The 21,488-nt window shown below is 45.9% G+C and overlaps 1 protein-coding gene across 4 annotated transcripts in view; it reads right to left on the reverse strand.

Moving 5' to 3' along the window:
• IZUMO3 (IZUMO family member 3) overlaps positions 1-21,488 on the reverse strand; it is a 312,623-nt gene that overhangs the window by 99,379 nt on the left and 191,756 nt on the right. For all 4 annotated transcript variants that reach the window (XM_056542993.1, XM_056542991.1, XM_056542992.1 and 1 more), the window contains 2 exons: positions 17,815-17,832; positions 10,681-10,761 (listed from right to left, as the gene is read on the reverse strand). In XM_056542993.1, the coding sequence (XP_056398968.1) occupies positions 10,681-10,761; positions 17,815-17,832 (99 nt within the window). The remainder of the gene's footprint in view (positions 1-10,680; positions 10,762-17,814; positions 17,833-21,488) is intronic.

Consider the following 21,488-nt stretch of genomic DNA (forward strand, 5'->3'; position numbering starts at 1 on the left):
AACCCTAACCTTTCCCTACCTAATTTTAAGCTATCCCTGGGGATTTCTGTGCCAAGGGGCCACAGAAAGGGGGCAAGGGGCACTTTTTTTTAACTGAGGGGATGGTGGCAGCACGGGGCTCCGTCCTGCTCGCCAGATCTCTGTGAAATGGCGGGCAGAACGGAGCAACATGCTCCTAGCCCCCACCATCCCTTCCCATTACACTGTGATTGGTGTGGCCACTTTGGCCACCCAATCACAACTGTACTGAGGGGGGTGGCCACAATGCCAGCCCTCAGTACAGCACCGATGGTGATTGGTGGTGTATACTACACCACCAGTCACCATCTATATCCGGGTCACAGGGTCATATGTGACCCTGACGACCCGGAACCGCTGCAGAACGCCGGTAAGTAGTTACCGGCGTCCTGCAGCGATCGCAGGTATATCCTCCGGACCACCTCCTGCACACTGCCGGGATGTCTGCTGATTGAAATCAGCAGACAGCCGGCTCCGATCCCCGCCCGGCGAGCGGCGGGGAACGGAATCGCAGCACATCGCTCGTCTGAATTGACGAGCGATGTGCTGCGATCGCCGACATGGGGGGTTTTCATGACCCCCCTGGGCGATATGCCGCAATGCCTGCTGAACGATTTCAGCAGGCATCGGGCACCGGCTAGCGGTGGGGGGCCGGGAATGGACAGGACGTACTCCTACGTCCTCGGTCCTTAAGGACTCGGAAACGGGGGCGTAGGAGTACGTCCATTGTCCTTAAGGGGTTAAAGGGGTACTCCAGTACAAAACATTATTATTATAATTATTATTAGTTTTTTTTATCAACTGGTGCCAGAAAGTTAAACAGATTTGTAAATGATTATCTATTGAAAATATCTTCATCCTTCCAGTACTTATTAGCTGCTATATACTACAGAGAAAGTTATTTTCTTTTTGGATTTATTTATTAATATTTTTGTCCACGGTGCTCTCAGCTAACACCTCTGTCCATTTTAGGAACTGTCCAGAGCAGGCGCAAATTCCCATACCAAACCTATCCTACTCTGGACAGTTCCTGATACGGACAGAGGTGTCAGCAGAGATCACTGTGGACAGAAAAAAAAGAAATCCAAAAAGAAAAGAACTTTCTCATTAGAAGAAAGCAGCTAATAAGTACTGGAAAGAATAAGATTTTTTAAATAGAAGTAATTTACAAATCTGTCTGGCACCAGTTGATAAAAAAAAATGGTTTCCACCGGAGTACCCCTTTAACGAATATGCAAAAACAGCTCATCACACCACCTTTACAGGTAACATTCCCTAAACATCAGCTTTTTGCATGGCTAGTAAACAATTTTTTAGGGTGGCATGATCCCGGTGATCAGCTGACAAACAAATATATGGTCTTTGGCTGGCTGATAGCTAGGTACTAATTTACAATGTGCAATTTATTATGTGCAATAACAGACCCACTTGGCTGATCCTTCATGTAGAAGGTCCTTAAGCCTGTAAATTCACCAGATAACCAATTGATAAAATTGGTACTAGTTTATCAACCATGTGATAAAACAGGGACATTATTTTAAATTCTCAAGATAGTATTGAACTCAACATATTCCGGTGTACTGCAGCTGTAGCTCAAAATTTAAAGGGGTTCTCCACTGCTCTGCCTTCCGGAGCCCCGCTCGCAGCTTCCGGAAGTTTATTTCTCCAAACGCTGTGTGGGGGCTTCTGTGTTCAAGGCCGCCCCCTCGTGACGTCACGCCCGCTTCCAATAGATATTCGTTGAGGGGGCAGGCGTGACGTCACGAGGGGGCGGGCGTGACATCACGAGGGGGCGGCCTCGAACACGGAAGCCCACACACAGTGTTCGGAGTAATAAACTTCCGGATGCTGCGAGCGGAGCTCCGGAAGGCAGGGCAGTGGAGAACCCCTTTAACCTCTTTAGGACATAGGACGTTCTCTAACGTCCCCGCTACCTGGGCTTTAATGCCCAAGGACATTAGAGAATGTCCTGTTGTATTTCCGGGCAGAGATCGGAGCGGCATGTCTGCTGAAATCTTTCAGCAGGCATGCCGTGCAAATGCCGAGGGGGGTCCCGGGACCCCCCGCATGTCGGCGATCGCCGGAGATCGCTTGCAAAATCACGCAAGCGATCTTCAGCGATTCGGGTCATTCGGGTCACTTGTGACCCGATGACCTGGAAATAAACGGTGATCGGCGGTGTACAATTCACCGCCAATCACCTACCGTTGCAGGGGAGCGGTGACAAGACTGTCACCGCCCCAGCAATTCTGCTATTGGCTGGCGATCGTCCAGCCAATAGCAGAGCGTTAGAGGAGGGGTTAACGGCTCCTTCCCGCTGCTGGACCCGCTGTTTTCGTTCAGTCACCGGGTGCAGCAGGGAAAAGAAGCCGTGGATCCCCCCTCGGAGCTCCGGAGCCCCCTCAGGAGCCTTAGAATAGGGTGAGATCACTTTAGGTACAGGTAGGAGTTTAAATGGTTAAAAAGTGAAATAAAAGTAAAAAAAAGTAAAAAAAAAAAAAAAAGTACACCCCCTGACCCCCTAATAGGTCCCCCAGGGTCTTATTAGGGTCTGATCCCTGACTCCGGGTCCTATTAGGGGTTCAGGGAGCTGCATGTGCCACCCCCCAGACGAGGCCACGCACCCCCCATGAGAGTGACCCAGTGGCCGACACTAGTACGGGTGGCAATGCCGCTCGTAATAGGAGTCCGGCCCCCCAGACAAGTGCACCGGAGCCCCCTTCCGATGAACCTGTCTGGAGCCCCCCAGAGGGTTATCAGCCATGGATTCCTGAGTTTGTTGGCGACTCAGGAATCCGGATTGACACGGCTGGGTTCACTGATCTGAACTTCTTAAAGTTTTTTTTCAGTGACAGCCTGGTCAATCTAATGGTGGAGCAAACAAACTTGTATGCCCAGCAGTTCATTGCCCACCACCCCAATTCCTTTTTGGCCAGGCCCAATGAATGGCGTGCCATTGATGCAGTGGAAATTAGGACATTTTGGGGCCTCACGCTGCATATGGGCCTGGTCACAAAACCAAGTGCTCGTCATTACTGGAGCAGGGACGTCCTCTACCAGACCCCGCTTTACAGTATGGCGATGACACGGAACCGGTATGAGGCCATTCGGAAATGCCTCCATTATGCAGATAATGCGGCATGTCCGCCCCGAGGTGATCCCGCCCATGACCGGCTTTACAAAGTGAGGCCGGTCATCGATCACTTTGGGGCCAAATTTTTGGAGGCCTACGTACCGCTCAGGGACCTCTCGGTAGATGAGTCTCTCATCAGTTTTAAGGGGAGACTCATCTTCCGCCAGTACATTCCCTCGAAGCGGGCACGGTATGGCGTGAAGCTCTATAAACTTTGCGAGAGTACCTCCGGGTACACTCTCAAGTTTAGAGTGTATGAGGGACGAGATTCCTGTATTGTCCCCCTACTCTGGGTGTTAGCGGCAAAATCGTTTGGGACCTTATGCACCCATTGCTGCATAAGGGTTTCCACGTATATGTGGATAACTTTTAAACCAGCATCCCTCTGTTCAAATCCCTTTCCGCCAGATCCACGTCCGCTTGTGGGATCGTGCGGAAGAACCAGAGAGGCCTCCCTCTAAATTTTGTTATGACGCCTATCCCCAAGTGTGAGTCCCGTGCCCTGACCCATGATAACCTGTTGTTGGTGAAGTATAAGGATAAGAGGGATATCCTTATACTCACCACTATTCATGGGAACGGCAGCACCCCTGTCCCTGTGCGAAGTACCGTGGGACCGGTCCTCAAGCCCGATTGTATTCTGGACTACAATCGGTATATGGGGGGAGTTGATCTCTCAGATCAAGTCCTCAAGCCATATAATGCCATGCGGAAAACACGGGCATGGTACAAAAAAGTTGCGGTCTACATGGTACAGGTTGCCATGTACAACGCTTTTGTACTATCCCAGTACGCTGGCAACACAGGGACATTTCTCCAGTACCAAGAAGAAGTCCTAAGGTTGATGATCTTTGCTGACCGGGAAAGATCAGGCCGGACTTCGCAAGGGTCTGGAGTTATAGGCGCCAGGATCGTCCCAGGCCAACACTTTCCAGGTGAGTTCCCTTCCCCCCCCCAGTGGAAAGAAGGGACGATTTCAGAAAAAAAGCAGAGTGTGTTACAGAAAGGGGAGATGGAGGGACACCACCATTCAGTGTGACACTTGCCTAGATAATCCGGGCCTCTGCATAGGCTGCTTCAGGGAGTATCACACTTCCATGGAGCCCTAAATTTTCCTTTTTCAGTTAAATTTTTCATAATTTGACCAATGTACCAAGTCCAGAGTGCAATCCAAAATGTAACCCCCATAAATCACTAAATTGCCCAAAAAAACCTGATAAGACCTCAGGGGGTGTTTTTTCATAAGTGGGTCATAGGTCACTGAGTCACTATCATCAGGGACTTTTTTATGTTGCCTCAAATGCGCAGCGCTCTCTCTCCACCTGAGCGGGTGCGCATTTGAGGCAACAGGTTAGGGACGGCCACACACATCACATTCCCAGAATGATGATTCAGAGCATAGGGTTTGGGGCGGGCATATTTTTTTAAGTTTTGGCTATGCTCTGGGTCATCATTCTGGGAACATATCCTATTTTATTATTATATTATTTTCTGGCCCACTGTACCCCATATTAAGGGCCTCTGTACCCCACCTGTCTACCCCAGTTACGGCCCGTTGTCCCCCATAGTGTTCCCCTATTTTAGGGCTCAGTGCTCCTTGAGGGGGGGTCCCACATCCTGGCTGCTATAATAAGCTCAAGGCCCCTGACTGACCTCCCACTCCAAGACCTGGTGTGCACCCGCAGAGCGAAAATCATCAAAAATAAAGGTATGTACTTACTCCAAAGAAATGTGTTTACAAATTTTGGGGGGTATTTTCTGCTATTAACCCTTGTAAAAATGCAAAATTTGGGGGGGAAGCACATTTTAGTGAAAAAAAAAATATATATTTTTTTACATATGCAAAAGTTGTGAAACCCCTGTGGGGTATTGAGAATCACTTTACACCTTGTTACATTCCTCAAGGGGTCTAGTTTCCAAAATGGTATGACATGTGGGGGTATTTTGCTGTCCTGGCACCATAGGGGCTTCCTAAATGCGACATGTCTCCCCCATTTCAGCAAAGTTTGCAAATGTGACTCCTTCTCTTCTGAGCATTGTGACGCTCCTGCAGTGCACTTGACGTCCACTTATGGGGTACCTCCATACTCAGAAGAGATGGGGTTACAAATTGTGGGGGGTCTTTTCTACTATTAACCCTTGCAAAAATGTGAAATATGTGGGGAAACCCACATATTAGTGAAAATATATAATTTTTTTACATATGCAAAAGTCGTGAAATCCCTGTGGGGTATTAAGGCTCACTTTACCCCTTTGTTACGTTCCCCAAGGGGTCTAGTTTCCAAAATGGTATGACATGTGGGGGTATTTTGCTGTCCTGGCACCAAAGGGGCTTCCTATATAATGCTACTCCTCTTCTGAGACCTGTAGTGCGCCAGCAGAGCACTTTTCACCCCCATATGGGGTGTTTTCTGAATCGGGAGAAATTGGGCTTCAAATTTTGGGGGGTATTTTCTGCTTTAGCTCTTTGTAAAAATGTAAAATTTTTGCAAAAACAAGCATTTTAGGTAAAATTATTATTATTATTTTTTTACATATGCAAAAGTCGTGAAACCCCTGTGGGGTATTAAGGTTCACTTTACCCCTTGTTAAGTTCCCCAAGGGGTCTAGTTTCCAAAATATAATGCCATGTGGGTTTTGTTTTTCTGTCCTGGCACCATAGGGGCTTCCTAAATGCGGCATGCCCCCAGAGCAAAATTTGCTTCCAAAAAGCCAAATGTGACTACTCCCCTTCTGAGACCTGTAGTGCGCCAGCAGAGAACTTTTCACCCCCATATGGGGTGTTTTCTGAATCGGGAGAAATTGGGCTTCAAATTTTGGGGGGTATTTTCTGCTTTAACCCTTTGTAAAAATGTAAACATTTTTGCGAAAACAAGCATTTTAGGTAAAAATTTTTTTTACATATACAAAAGTCGTGAAACCCCTGTGGGGTATTAAGGTTCACTTTACCCCTTGTTACGTTCCCCAAGGGGTCTAGTTTCCAAAATATAATGCCATGTGTTTTTTCTTGCTGTCCTGGCACCATAGGGGCTTCCTAAATGCGGCATGCCCCCAGAGCAAAATTTGCTTCCAAAAAGCCAAATGTGACTACTCTTCTTCTGAGACCTGTAGTGCGCCAGCAGAGCACTTTTCACCCCCATATGGGGTGTTTTCTGAATCGGGAGAAATTGGGCTTCAAATTATGGGGGGTATTTTCTGCTTTAACCCTTTGTAAAAATGTAAAATTTTTGCCAAAACAAGCATTTTAGGTAAAAAATATTTTTTTTGACAAATGCAAAAGTCGTGAAACCCCTGTGGGGTATTAAGGTTCACTTTACCCCTTGTTACATTCCCCAAGGGGTCTAGTTTCCAAAATATAATGCCATGTGGTTTTTTTTTTGCTGTCCTGGCACCCTAGGGGCTTCGAAAGGTGAAATGCCCCCCAAAAACCATTTCAGAAAAATGTTCTCTCCAAAATCCTTGTCGCTCCTTCCCTTCTGAGCCCTCTACTGCGCCCTCTGAACAATTTACATAGACATATGAGGTATGTGCTTACTCGAGAGAAATTGGGCTACAAATACCAGTAAAATTTTCTCCTTTTACCCCTTGAAAAAATTCTAAAATTGGGTCTACAAGAAAATGCGAGTGTAAAAAATGAAAATTTTAAATTTTCTCCTTCAATGCTATTCCTGTGAAACACCTAAAGGGTTAAAACACTTACTGAATGTCATTTTTAATACTTTGGGGGGCGTAGTTTTCATAATGGGGTCATTTGTGGGGTATTTCTAATATGAAGACCCTTCAAATCCACTTCAAAACTGAACTGGTCACTGAAAAAAAGTGAGTTTGAAAATTTTGTGAAAAATTTGAAAATTGCTGCTGAACTTTGCAGCCCTCTGGTGTCTTCCAAAAGTAAAAACTCATCAATTTTATGATGCAAACATAAAGTAGACATATTGTATATGTGATCCAAAATATTTTTTATTTTGAATATCCATTTTCCTTACAAGCAGAGAGCTTCAAAGTTGAAAAAATGCTAAATTTTAATTTTTTTCATCAAATTTGGGGATTTTTCACCATGAAAGGATGCAAGTTGCCACAAAATTTTACCTCTATGTTAAAGTAGAATATGTCACGAAAAAATAATCTCGGAATCAGAATGATAAGTAAAGCATTCCAGAGTTATTAATGTTTAAAGTGACAATGGTCAGAATTGCAAAAAACGCTCCGGTCCTAAGGTGTAAAATGGCCCGATCCTTAACCCCTTAAGGACTCAGCCCATTTTGGCCTTAAGGACTCAGACAATTTAATTTTTACGTTTTCATTTTTTCCTCCTCGCCTTCTAAAAATCATAACTCTTTTATATTTTCCTCCACAGACTAGTATGAGGGCTTGTTTTTTGCGCGACCAGTTGTCCTTTGTAATGACATCACTCATTATATCATAAAATGTATGGCACAACCAAAAAACACTATTTTTGTGGGGAAATTAAAACGAAAAACGCAATTTTGCTAATTTTGGAAGGTTTTGTTTTCACGCCGTACAATTTATGGTAAAAATGACATGTGTTCTTTATTTTGAGGGTCAATACGATTAAAATGATACCCATTATTATATACTTTTATATTATTGTTGCGCTTAAAAAAAATCACAAACTTTTTAACCAAATTAGTACGTTTATAATCCCTTTATTTTGATGACCTCTAACTTTTTTATTTTTCCGTATAAGTGGCGGTATGGGGGCTCATTTTTTGCGCCATGATCTTTACTTTTTTTTTATACCACATTTGCATATAAAAAACTTTTAATAAATTTTTTATAATTTTTTTTTAAATAAAATGTATTAAAAAAGTAGGAATTTTGGACTTTTTTTTTTTTTCGTTCACGCCGTTCCCCGTACGGGATCATTAACATTTTATTTTAATAGTTCGGACATTTACGCACGCGGCAATACCAAATATGTCTATAAAAAAAGTTTTTTACGCTTTTTGGGGGTAAAATAGGAAAAAACGGACGTTTTACTTTTTATTGGGGGAGGGGATTTTTCACTTTTTTTTTACTTTTACATTTTTTTACATTTTTTTTTACACTTGAATAGTCCCCATAGGGGACTATTCATAGCAATACCATGATTGCTAATACTGATCTGTTCTATGTATAGGACATAGAACAGATCAGTATTATCGGTCATCTCCTGCTCTGGTCTGCTCGATCACAGACCAGAGCAGGAGACGCTGGGAGCCGGACGGAGGAAGGAGAGGGCGATCCGATCGTTCATTTAAATCGCGAACTGCCGCAGATGCCGGGATCTGTATTGATCCCGGCACCTGAGTGGTTAATGGCGGACGCCCGCGAGATCGCGGGCGTCAGCCATTGCCGGCGGGTCCCTGGCTGCGATCAGCAGCCGGGATCAGCCGCGCATGACATGGGCATCGCTCCGATGCCCGCGGTTATGCACAGGACGTAAATGTACGTCCTGGTGCGTTAAGTACCACCTCACCAGGACGTACATTTACGTCCTGCGTCCTTAAGGGGTTAAGGGGTTAAAGGGGTACTCCGGTGAAAACCTTTTTTTTTTTTTTTTTTTTAAATCAACTGGTGCCAGAAAGTTAAACAGATTTGTAAATCTGACTGGGAGAGCATGGTAAGTGAGCCATTACACCTTGTTCACACTGGTGTGGTGCAGGGCGGCGTCCGTTGCTGCCGCGGCGCTGTGTCTGCGGGTGGGTGCGGCCCATAGACTGGTTTGAGTGGCATTGGGGCCGCTCTGCCAGTGGGCCGTTTTCCCCCCGTGGGCACTGGTGTCGCGGCAGTGGTGGTCTTTATATATTTGTCCCCACAGCGCTATGTTTAAAGTATTGTATTAGTGCACTGGGCTAGCCGGTGAAGCCGGTTGAATTGCGCTCGGGTCCCCAGCTGGCCTGATGTGCGAATACAATACTTTTCACACAGCGCAGCGGCGGCCATATATCATTAGGCTGGCCGAGGACTCCAGCGCAATGAACTTTAGGGATAAGATCTGCAACAACAGATGATTATAGAATTACTGAACAGGAGAGAACTGTGAGGTAAATTTTCAGTAATGTTCCCGAGTACCAAATTCATCAAGGGGCGTGCAACTTTTCATGAACTTGGCGCAGGGAGTTAAAAAACAAGGTGACTTTTCATGACTAAAATAGTAAAAAAAAAAGTAGACAAGTATTGATGATTTCCCCTAATTATGTCTGTATGTGACATGAGAGGTTACCCACATCTGCATTATTTACATGTGGTCATGGGCATTCAATACATACTTTTTGAATAATGATATACTGGTAAGTAACAACATTTATTAGAGCATTCACATGTGCAGAATAATGGTTTATTACTAGAAAAACCCTATGAAGGTGTGTTCACACATTCAGGTTTCTAGATACAATTATTGAATACACAAAAGGAATCTATATATATAAAACTCAACGTGTGTGTGTGTGTATGTATATTCCACAAAAACTTCCAAACGGCTAAAGATATTAACTTGAAACTTGGCACACATGTTACTTATATGTCTACAACAAACATAGGATAGGTAATTTAACCCTTACTCACCCCCATTTGCCAGGGGTGGGGTTTATGTTTAAAGTCCCATACAAGTCAATGGAAAATATATGTTACTGCATAACTTCCAAACGGCTGGAGATATTTCGATAATACTTGGTCACATGTTATTTATATATCCACTTAAAACATAGGATAGTTAATTTAACCCTTAACTACCCCTATTTGTTTTTGTTTAAAGTCCCATGCAAATCAATGGGAAATGTATGTTCTCACATAACTTCCGTACGGCTGGAGATATTTCAATTCCTGGTACACATATTACGGGTCGGGATAGGAGGACGAGATAGGAGGACGGGATAGGAGGACCAAGATAGGAGGACGGGATGGTCGGGATAGGAGGTCGAGTTAGGAGGTCAGGATATGAGGACGGGATAGGAGGTGGAGATAGGAGGCCGGGATAGGAGGTGGAGATAGCAGGACGGGATAGGGGGTTGAGATAGGAGGGCGGGATAGGGGGTTGAGATAGGAGGACGGGATAGGAGGACGGGATAGGAGGTCAGGATAGGAGGACGAGATAGGAGGTCGAGATAGGAGGACGGGATAGAAGAACGGGATAGGAGGTCGAGATAGGAGGTCGAGATAGGAGGACGGGATAGGAGGACGGGATAGGAGGACTGGATAGGAGGTTGCGGTATGACGACAGGATATGAGGACGGGATATGGGGTTGGGATATGACAACAATATATGGGGATGGGATTTGAAGTAAAAAGCTTCCTCCTTTATTGATTTTTCTCCCCAACAAGGATGAGGAAGGAAAAACCGGGCAAAGCTGGGTACTCAGCTAGTATATTATAAATGAAGGACACATATAAGGAAAGCATGATACTTTATGTTGCTTTAAAAAAAAAAACATTCCTGACTTGGTATTTGTAATTGCAATCAAAAACCTGAACTTGTGAACCCACCCTAAGTGTCTCTGTTAAGGTTAGTAAAAGAAAATGAATGTTACCTCCACAAACAGATCCTTTAAAGCACTGAGCTCTGATTCGAAGACATGTCCAACAGTCAAGAACCGGTCCCTCTGTCACAGCTTATACAACATCAACACAGTTTATATAATCACATACTGGCAAGAAATATTAACATTTATGACTTTGTTTCATATGAGTTCGACTTATTGCTTAATTATATCACATTTGTGCCCAATGTATCACATATAGGTCGTCAATCTGTCAAAGTTGAATGCTGATGTATACATGCATGTGTTGGCATAGCCCACATTGACTTTAATGGCCCAGATGTAGTAAACAAGTGAATTTTGGTAGTTTCTAGAACATATGTGTTTTTTCCAGGGCAGCAAACCCCACTTTTGAGTTCCGGAAAAACACATTAATCTGCAGGAAATTACCTGAATTTAATCACTAGTTGACTATGTTTGTGTCAGGATCCGGATAGGTATGCAGCGAGGACACTGGTGGTGGATCCTCTGTGTCAGTGGGGTGATGATGTGGGCCGTACCAGGGGAACGGAGTCTAAGGGGTTACTGGTTTTCACCAGAGCCCGCCGCAAAGCGGGATGGACTTGCAGCGGTAGGTAACCTCCAGGTCGTCCCACCCGATAGCGACTCAATCCCAGCTGACGGCTGAGACAGGCGCGGTAAAAGGGACAAGGCAAGAGCAAGGTCGGACGTAGCAGAAGGTCAGGGCAGGCAGCAAGGATCGTAGTCAGGGGCAACAGCAGAGGGTCTGGAACACTGGCTTGGAACATACACAAAACGCTGTCACTGGCGCTAGGCAACAAGATCCGGCGATACCAGGAAGGGGAAGTGGGTTTTTATAAGGCGGACACAGGGGCAGGTACTGATTGGGCCAGGCGCCAATCAATGGCACACTGGCCCTTTAAATCTCAGAGATCCAGCACGCGCGCGCCCTAGAGAGCTGGGCCGCGCGCCCCGGGACTGAGCAGACGGAGGACGGGGCAGGTGAGGAGATTGGGATGCGCTACGCGGGTCGCATCCCCGCCGGTGACACTAATGCAGCGCTCCCGTTCAGCGGGTCTGACCGGGGCGCTGCATGGAGGTGAACGCCGCGAGCGCTCAGGGGAGGAGCAGGGACCCGGAGCGCTCGGCGTAACAGTACCCCCCCCCCTTAGGTCTCCCCCTCTTTTTGGAGCCTAGGAACTTGTGGATGAGCTCCTTGTTCAGGATATTATCCTCGGGTTCCCAAGACCTCTCTTCGGGGCCATAATTCTCCCAATCTATGAGATTTTTTTTTTTTACCTCTGACTACTTTGGAGGATTTCCTTTACAGTGAAGACATCAGAGGAGCCAGAGACAGGAGCGGTGACCTTGGGGGAAAAGCGGTTAAGAACGAGAGGTTTGAGAAGGGAAACGTGAAAGGAGTTAGGAATACGAAGAGATGGAGGGAGAAGAAGTTTGTAGGAGACAGGATTGATTTGACTCTTGATTTTAAATGGTCCAAGGTAACGTGGGCCCAGCTTGTAGCTGGGAACGCGAAAGCGGATATACTTGGCAGAGAGCCACACTTTGTCCCCAGGAGCGAAGACAGGAGGAGTTCTTCTCTTCTTATCAGCATGACTCTTCATACGAAACAAGGCCAGTAGGAGCGACTTTTGAGTCTCCTTCCAGATAACAGAGAAGTCCCGGGTAAATTCATCTACAGCAGGCAGTCCAGAAGAAGTGGGAATGGGGAGGGGGGAAGAGGGTGACGGCCGTACACCACAAAAAACGGGGATTTAGCAGAGGATTCCGAATTTTTGAAATTGTACGAGAATTCAGGCCAGGGTAGAAGGTCGACCCAATCATCTTGGCGGGAGGAGACAAAATGTTGCAAATAGTCATCTAGAATCTGGTTTACTCTCTCTACTTGTCCATTGGATTGCGGGTGATAGGAGGACGAGAAATTTTATTTGATTTTTAATTGGTTACAGAGAGCTCTCCAAAATTTCGACACAAATTGAACGCCTCTATCCGAGACGATATGCGTGGGTAGCCCGTGAAGGCGAAAAATATGAAGAAAAAAATGCTTCGCCAATTGTGGCGCAGAAGGAAGACCTGGAAGCGGAATGAAGTGTGCCATTTTGGAGAAACGATCAACGACCACCCAGATGACGGTGTTGCCATGGGATACAGGCAGATCCGTAATAAAATCCATGGCAATTTGGGACCATGGCTGCTCGGGAACGGGTAAAGGAAGGAGTCCAGCAGGCTTCTAGCGAGGGATTTTATCCCGGGAGAAAACAGTACAGGCCCGAATGAAATCAGTGATGTCACCCTCCAGCGTAGGCCACCAATACAGACGAGAAATAAGCTGGATGGACTTCTTGATGCCAGCATGGCCAGCAAGGTGAGAGGAATGTCCCCATTTGAGGATCTTGAGGCGCTGGCGTGGAGGGACAAAGGTCTTTCCAGGAGGAGTTAGTCCAATTGAAGCTGGAGCAGAGGAGACCAGGCACTCAGGAGGTACAATATGCTGCAGAGGGACTTCAGGTTCGGTGGCATCAGAGGAACGTGAAAGGGCGTCAGCCCGGACGTTTTTGTCAGCAGGACGAAAGTGAATCTCGAAGTTAAAGTGGGCAAAAAACAACGACCATCTAGTCTGGCGAGGATTCAGACGCTGGGCAGACTGGAGGTACGAGAAATTCTTGTGGTCAGTGTAAATGACAATGGGGTGTTTGGAACCCTCCAATAGATGCCTCCATTCTTCGAGTGCTAACTTGATGGCTAGAAGTTCACGATCTCCAATGGAGTAATTTTTTTCTGCCGGAGAGAAAGTTTTAGAAAAGAAACCACAAGTAATGTTACGTCCGGTAGAGTTTTATTGGAGAAGTACGCCTCCGACTCCGACTGAGGAGGCGTCCACTTCCAGCAAGAAAGGTTTCGATGGATCAGGTCTGGACAGCACTGGAGCAGAAGCAAAGGCAGTTTTGAGACGATTGAAGGCCTCTTCTGCTTGAGGAGGCCATGACTTAGGGTTGGCATTCTTCCTGGTCAGGGCCACAATAGGGGCCACAATGGTGGAGAAATGGGGAATAAACTGTCGGTAGTAGTTGGCAAATCCCAGAAAGCGTTGGATAGCGCGGAGTCCAGAAGGGCATGGCCAATCTAAAACCGCTGACAGTTTGTCTGGGTCCATTTGAAGCCCTTGGCCAGAGACTAGGTAACCTAGGGAAGGAAGAGAATTGCATTCAAAGAGACATTTTTTCCATTTTGGCATACAGGTGATTTTCGCGAAGTCTCTGGAGCACTAGGCGGACATGACGACGGTGTTTCTCCAGGCTAGAGGAGAAAATCAAGATGTCATACAGGTAAACCACAACAAAGGTATATAATAAGTCCCGAAATATCTCATTAACGAAGTCCTGGAAGACTGCAGGGGCGTTGCAGAGCCCAAAGGGCATAACTAGATATTCGAAATGACCGTCTCTGGTATTGAATGCGGTCTTCCACTCATCACCTTTCCTGATGCGAATAAGATTATATGCGCCTCTTAAGTCCAATTTAGTGAAAATATTGGCACCACGAAGGCGGTCAAAGAGTTCAGAGATCAAAGGCAGGGGATAGCGGTTTTTGATGGTGATTTTATTTAAACCGCGGTAGTCAATGCATGGCTGTAAGGAACCGTCTTCTTTAGAGACAAAGAAGAACCCTGCTCCAGCAATGGATGAGGACTTCCGAATGAAACCTCTTTTTAGGTTCTCCTGGATATAGTCGGACATGGCTTGAGTCTCAGGGGCAGACAGAGGTTAGATCCTGCCCCGGGGTGGAGTGGTACCAGGAAGGAGGTCAAAGGGGGAAGTCGTAAGGCCTATGAGGTGGTAAGATCTTTGCTTGTTTTTTGCAGAAGACATCAGCAAAGTCCTGGTAGGCCTTGGGAAGACCTGGCAAAGGTGGGGCCACACGGGTTTGACAAGTAGGAGCAGACGTGAGGCACCGTTTGAGGCAAGATGGACCCCAACTTTTCATCTCCCCGGTGGTCCAGTCAAGGGTAGGAGAATGACGTTGGAGCCATGGCAGACCGAGGAGGATTTCAGAGGTGCAGTTGGGCAGGACAAGAAATTTATTTTTTTGTGATGCAGTCTAATGCTCATAAGCAGGGGTTCTGTGCGGTAATGCACAGTGCATTCCAATTTTTCTCCGTTGACAGAGGAAATGTAGAGCGGCTTGACGAGACTGGTCATTGCGATGCTGAACCTATTAACAAAAGAGGCCAAAATAAAATTTCCTGCAGAACCGGAGTCCAAGAAGGCCACAGCAGAGAAGGAGGAGTTAACAGAAGGAGAAATCCGCACAGGCACAGTGAGACATGGAGAAGCAGAATTCACACCTAGAGTCGTCTCACCATTGTGAGCTAACGGAGTGCGTCTCTCCTGACGCGGAGGGCGGATAGGACAGTCTTTTAGGAAGTGTTCGGTACTAGCACAGTACAGGCATAGATTCTCGTTACGGCGGCGAGTCCTCTCTTGTAGGGTCAGACAGGACCGATCCACTTGCATAGCCTCCTCGGCAGAAGGCACAGGAACAGATTGCAGTGGACTAGAGAAGAGAGGAGCCGGGGAGAGAAATCGCCTGGTGCGAACAAGATCCTTTTCCTGTCTGAGCTCCTGGCGTCTTTCAGAATAACGCATGTCAATGCGGGTAGCCAAATGGATTAGTTCAGACAGGTTAGCAGGAATTTCTCGTGCGGCCAGTACATCCTTGATGTTGCTGGATAAGCCTTTCTTGAAGGTCGCGCAGAGGGCCTCATTGTTCCAGGATGATTCTAAGGCGAGGGTACGAAACTGGATGGCGTATTCGCCCATGGAAGAATTTCCTTGGACTAGGTTCAGCAAAGCAGTCTCGGCAGAGGAGGCCCGGGCTGGCTCCTTAAAGACACTACGAACTTCAGCGAAGAAGGACTGGATAGTAGCAGTAGCAGGATCATTGCGATCCCAGAGCGGTGTGGCCCATGACAAGGCCTTTCCAGACAGGAGACTGACTACGAAAGCCACCTTAGACCGTTCAGTGGGGAATTGGTCCGACATCATCTCTAAGTGTAGGGAACACTGGGATAGGAAACCACGGCACTGTTTGGAGTCCCCATTAAACTTGTCCGGTAGAGACAGGCGGAGGCTAGGAACGGCCACTCGCTGCGGAGGAGGTGCAGGAGCTGGCGGAGGAGATGATTGCTGAAGCTGTGGCAGAAGTTGTTGCAGCATGACCGTCAGTTGGGTCAGCTGCTGTCCTTGTTGCGCGATCTGTTGGGATTGCTGGGTGACCACCGTGGTAAGGTCAGCGACAACAGGCAGCGGGACCTCAGCGGGATCCATGGCCGGCTCTACTGTCAGGATCCGGATAGGTATGCAGCGAGGACACTGGTGGTGGCTCCTCTGTGTCAGTGGGGTGATGACGTGGGCCGTACTAGGGGAACGGAGTCTAAGGGTTTACTGGTTTTCACCAGAGCCCGCCGCAAAGCGGGATGGACTTGCAGCGGCAGGTAACCCCCAGGTGGTTCCAACCGATAGCGACTCAACCCCAGCTGACGGCTGAGACAGGCGCGGTACAAGGGACAAGGCAAGATCAAGGTCGGACGTAGCAGAAGGTCAGGGCAGGCAGCAAGGATCGTAGTCAGGGACAACAGCAGAGGGTCTGGAACACTGGCTTGGAACATACACAAAACGTTTTCACTGGCACTAGGCAACAAGATCCGGCGATACCAGGAAGGGGAAGTGGGTTTTTATAAGGAGGACACAGGTGCAGGTACTGATTGGGCTAGGCGCCAATCAATGGCGCACTGGCCCTTTAAATCTCAGAGAGCCGGCGCGCACGCGCCCTAGGGAGCGGGGCCGCGCGCGCCCGGACTGAGCAGACGGAGGACGACGGGGCAGGTGAGGAGATTGGGATGCGAGTCGCTACGCGGGTCGCATCCCCGCCGGTGACACTAATGCAGCGCTCCAGGTCAGCGGGTCTGACCGGGGCGCTGCATGGAGGTGAACGCCGCGAGCACTCCGGGTCCCTGCTCCTGCTTACCGGGAGCGCTGCATTAGTGTCACCGGCGGGGATGCGACCCGCGTAGCGGGACGCGCCCGCCCACGGCTCGCATCCCAATCTTCTCACCTGCTCAGTAACAGTTTGAGCCATTGAAGTCAATGGAGTCTGTGCCAGTACAGTTACAACTATTTCAGCATCCCATTTTGATAGATTGCGAAAGGTGTAAATGTGATGTGAGCAAGCCCTTAATACTCTTTATTATTCTATGAACTTAAAGCTTCAATTTTCAATAACAAACCCTGAAGCTGAAATATAGCTATGATTATTTTCTGTGTCATAGTAATGGTTAACAGTAATCAATCTTATCTGCCACCCTCGTATTTACTGTGATAACCAAACTTATCATGTGTGTAAAGACTATCTGTATGGTGCCATTTAAAAAAATCACTCGGGCACCTTTTGCTCCTAAATCTAAAAATGTGTTTGTTTTTAGTAATTTTACTTGCCATCTGGAACCCTTCTTTTGCATTTTTATTTTGCTGAAATGTGGTTGCAATGGGCAATGATACTTCTTGAGTACTTCTTATGCATAAGGCCCTGTACATGTCATGTGCAGCACAGGTGCACACTTTTTACTTACCTTGTAATATGCAATGCCTGTAGGCAATTCTAGCTGTATCTAAATCCTCCCTGACTGACACATTTATTGTATGCATACCCATGTGACTACATAACTATGTATTCATTTTATCTAGCTAAAAAATATGGTACTGGGGCCAGGGCCATATTGACAGCTCATGGCGCCCTATGCACTATGACTGATTATGTCCCATTAGGGTGCAAATACAATGCAAGAACAGGATGTGTTATGTGGGACTTTGTTTCAAATTCACAGTGAATCTCACCCCTATATACAGAACATGGTAAAGTCAATCACAAATCCATAACATAATGAGGGGCTGCTGCTAAAATTCCATGATGATTCAACCAAAGAGGTGAAAACTGATCTAACTGCTTAGGCAATCGCTTGCTGAAATGGACCACTGCTGTGGCCAGTGATTGGCTGGCTGGCTTGGCAAATCATAATTTGTACTGTATGTAAAATGAGAAATAAAGGCACACACATAAAAAAGTAAAAAAAAGATAGTGACTTACAGCAATCCTCGGTGCAAGCTGCAAGAGAACACATTTAACATTTCAATTTCCATGTGTAACAAAAAAGGGGAAAGCATAAAAACTCAAACAATAGAAAGTTCACTTGACTGGCACTACAAATACACCTAAACAGGAGGATATATATATATATATATATATATATATAGCACTCTGGATTTGACAAGCACTATTCATATGTGTCTTGTGGTGCTCAAAGTCAATGGATAACAGGCAATTCATAATGTTGAACAAATAAAAATTTGCGATCAGGTCATGGGATGCAGACAGTAAACATAGGAGACTGCAGTTTTGCAGCTTACTGCTGCTTTTTATATTCCCTACATATCAAAGGTCTTCATCCAGGACTCAGGGTTTTTTCATTTTTGCACTTTAGTTTTTTACTCCTCGCCTTCTAAAAATCATAATGCTTTAAATTTTCCACCTACAGATCTTCATGAGGGCTTGACATCAATAATTTCACCACAAATCAATGCCGAAACCAAAAGAAAAATTATTTGTGGGGCAATATTGAAAGAAACAAACCAAACAAAAAAAAAACACTGTTTGTAGTTTTTTGGGGCTTCTTCTTCTACGCAGTGTACTTTTACATAAAAAAAACCACATTGGCCCTGATTTATCAATCAACCTGAAACCCTAATTGTCTTTTTAGCATAACAACCAATCACAGCTCAACTTTCACTTTTAGAAGAACTCGTTAAGATATAACAGCTGAGCTGTGATTGGTTGTTATAGGAAAAAACTGTCAATTAGGGTTTTAACCACTACAATATGAGCAGGCTCAGCGACATCAATTAGAAAAGGGGTGCTGCTATACGTATCAAATGTAACACAGTATCCAAAAAGAAAAAGAAACACGCAAAACAGCGCACACCCATAAATATCAAAATGTTCTCTTTATTAATACATAGATCAAAAGGACAGACAAGACTATTAAAAACATTTAAAACAGGCCTAAAGCAGCCAAAGCACAAAACAGGGTGAGCCCCCTCAACAAGGGAACCCCACCCAGGGCACCTGCCTATTACAATACATCAATAACGTCACTGTGATATACACATAAGCTACCACATAACACTATATTCATCTCAACAGCCCATATACAACCTGTATTCTCATGTAGCAAGGTTATGATGAAATGACACAGGACGGTTAATGGAGGAGTTACCAGGCAAGTGCCCCCCTAAAGACCCCACGCGTTTCATTGTCGGCAACTTAAATTAGGGTTTTAAGGCTAATTGATAAATCTCCCACATTATCTTTATTCTGTAGGCCCATATGTTTACAATGAAACCAAATTATTTCAGTTTTATTTTGATTTACTAATTATAAAAAATTATTCCTTTTTGTACGAAAATTACCATGTTTAAAATTGTCCTCTTCTGGCCCCTAAAACTTTTTTATTTTTCTGTATTTGTGAGAAGACTCATTGTTTGCGCCGTGATCTGTAGATTTTATTGGAACCACTTGTTTTGATGGGACTTTTTGATCGCTTTTTATACATTAGTTTAGGGTATACAAAGTAACCAAGAATATGCCATTATGTATTTTGTTATATTTTTATAGTGCGGACATTTACGCATGCGGTGATACCACATGTCTTTGTTTATTTTATTTTTTTACATTTTTTTTTAAAGGGAAAAGAGGGGTGATTCAAACTTTTATTAGGAAAGGGATTAAATCATATTTATTATAATTAAATTTTTATTTTTTACAATGTATTAGTCCTCATAGGGGACAATTACATGCAGTCATTAGATTGCACACACTGAACAATGCTATGCCATAGCACAGCTTAGTGTTATCGACGCTCCATTGCTCCAGCCTACCATGGTTGAATGGAGCATAGGAGTGCTGATTGGATGGCAAGGAGGCAGGTAAGGGCCCTCCCATCATCCTCTCAGCTGAACGGGCCACTACGGTGGTCCCGATCAACTCCGCTAAGAACTGAGATTGCTTTTTTTTTTTTTTTTTTTTTAACATTTTAGATGCAGCAATGAACTTTGATTATGGTGTCTAAGGGGCTAGACACGGTTTTCAGCTGCTGATAGCCACCAGGACCTTCCCGCAATGACGTCTGCTCAGCTCTTGAAGGGGAGTGGGCGAATAGCATACTGCATCCTCTAGGGGTTAAATACTCTTAATTAACAACATACAAAAATGTTCTATTATTTCTAAAGGACACAAAAGACCAGCAAAGGGACCAGCAAAAATAATGATGAAAATATGTTATGAGATCCTGGAGTTCATGTTTGTGAGATCTTGGAGTTCATGTTAAGCCATAATTCTTTTGAATTCAAAGGAAGCTGTTATTACCAATTAGCACGTACCACGATGGGGACCAATGTGGCCACCACTTCCGCTAATTAATTTTTGGCTCATTTTGAGGCATCTAAGGTCTTTAATAGCAACAACCCTGTTGAGAGTAATTTACGCTTATATAACCACTATATTGATGGCATGTGACTTTTGAAGAATTTGTATGATATCTCAACCAGAACATTGTAAACAGGAGCTCCACAAATTTGGAGATGAGAAACTAGATTTCTCATTAAAGGGGTATTCCAGGCAAATATATATATTAACTGACTCCGGATCCTTCCAATAGTTATTAGCTTCTGAAGTTTTCTGTCTAACTGCTCAATGATGATGTCACGTCCCGGGAGCTGTGCATGATGGGAGAATATTCCCATAGGAACTGCACAGCTCCCGGGACGTGAGTCATCAGAGAGCAGTTAGATCGAAGGTAACAACTCAACTTCAGAAGCTAATAACTATTGGATGGATTAAGATTTTTTAATAGAAGTAATTTACAAATCTTGCAAAGAATGGAGAGAAAGGGCTACTCGCCGGTGACCCCCCTAAGAGACGTATGTTTAACCATCACTATTTGCAGTCCATAGAAACCACCAGCTATCACACGGACATTCCTTGAGCGCGCGCTACCTGCACGAGGACGCCACCTGGAATACCTGCCTTTGCAAGCGCTGCAGCCCCTGTGTTCATTGCCCACCATCCGATAGCACCGCGTAAATAGGAGTCGGCAGAGACTCCAGCGGTGCGCTCTCAGGCCAGAGAGCAGAGACAGATCAGTGGCGGATCCAGGGGGGGGCAACGGGGCAATTGCCCCCCCCCCCCCGAGATTGCTGTCCCCCACCCCCTAGAATGGTGGAGCCGAAGCTGTAAGCTTCCGCTCCACCATTCACTAACCTAGGCAGTCTCACACGCTGTGAGTACACAGCGTGTGAGCTGCGGGGACGCGATCCTCTGCAGGCCGGCGCGATGACGTCACATCATCGCGCCGGCGCCCGGAAATCCCATCCCCGCGGCCAGCATACAGTAAGTAAGAAGAGTATGCTCAGGGCCCAGGGGATTTGGGATTTGGAATATGTGCCACTGTTAAGGGCCCTGTATCGGAGGGGGAGGGGGATTTAAAAACTTAGGGGGGGGGGGGAGGGGAGAGAAAGGGGAATTTTTAATGTGAGGTGCTGCAGGGCAAAGCACTGGGGGCACTATATGTTAAGAGCACATGACAGGGGGGGCCCCCTGTGCTGTGCCCCTCACATATAATGCCCCCTGTGCTGTGCCCACACATATAAATTATATGTGTGGGGGGCACAGCACAGGGGGCATTATATGTGTGGGGCACAGCACAG

The sequence above is a fragment of the Hyla sarda genome, chromosome 10 (assembly GCF_029499605.1).
Source record: "Hyla sarda isolate aHylSar1 chromosome 10, aHylSar1.hap1, whole genome shotgun sequence".
Lineage (NCBI taxonomy): Eukaryota > Metazoa > Chordata > Amphibia > Anura > Hylidae > Hyla > Hyla sarda.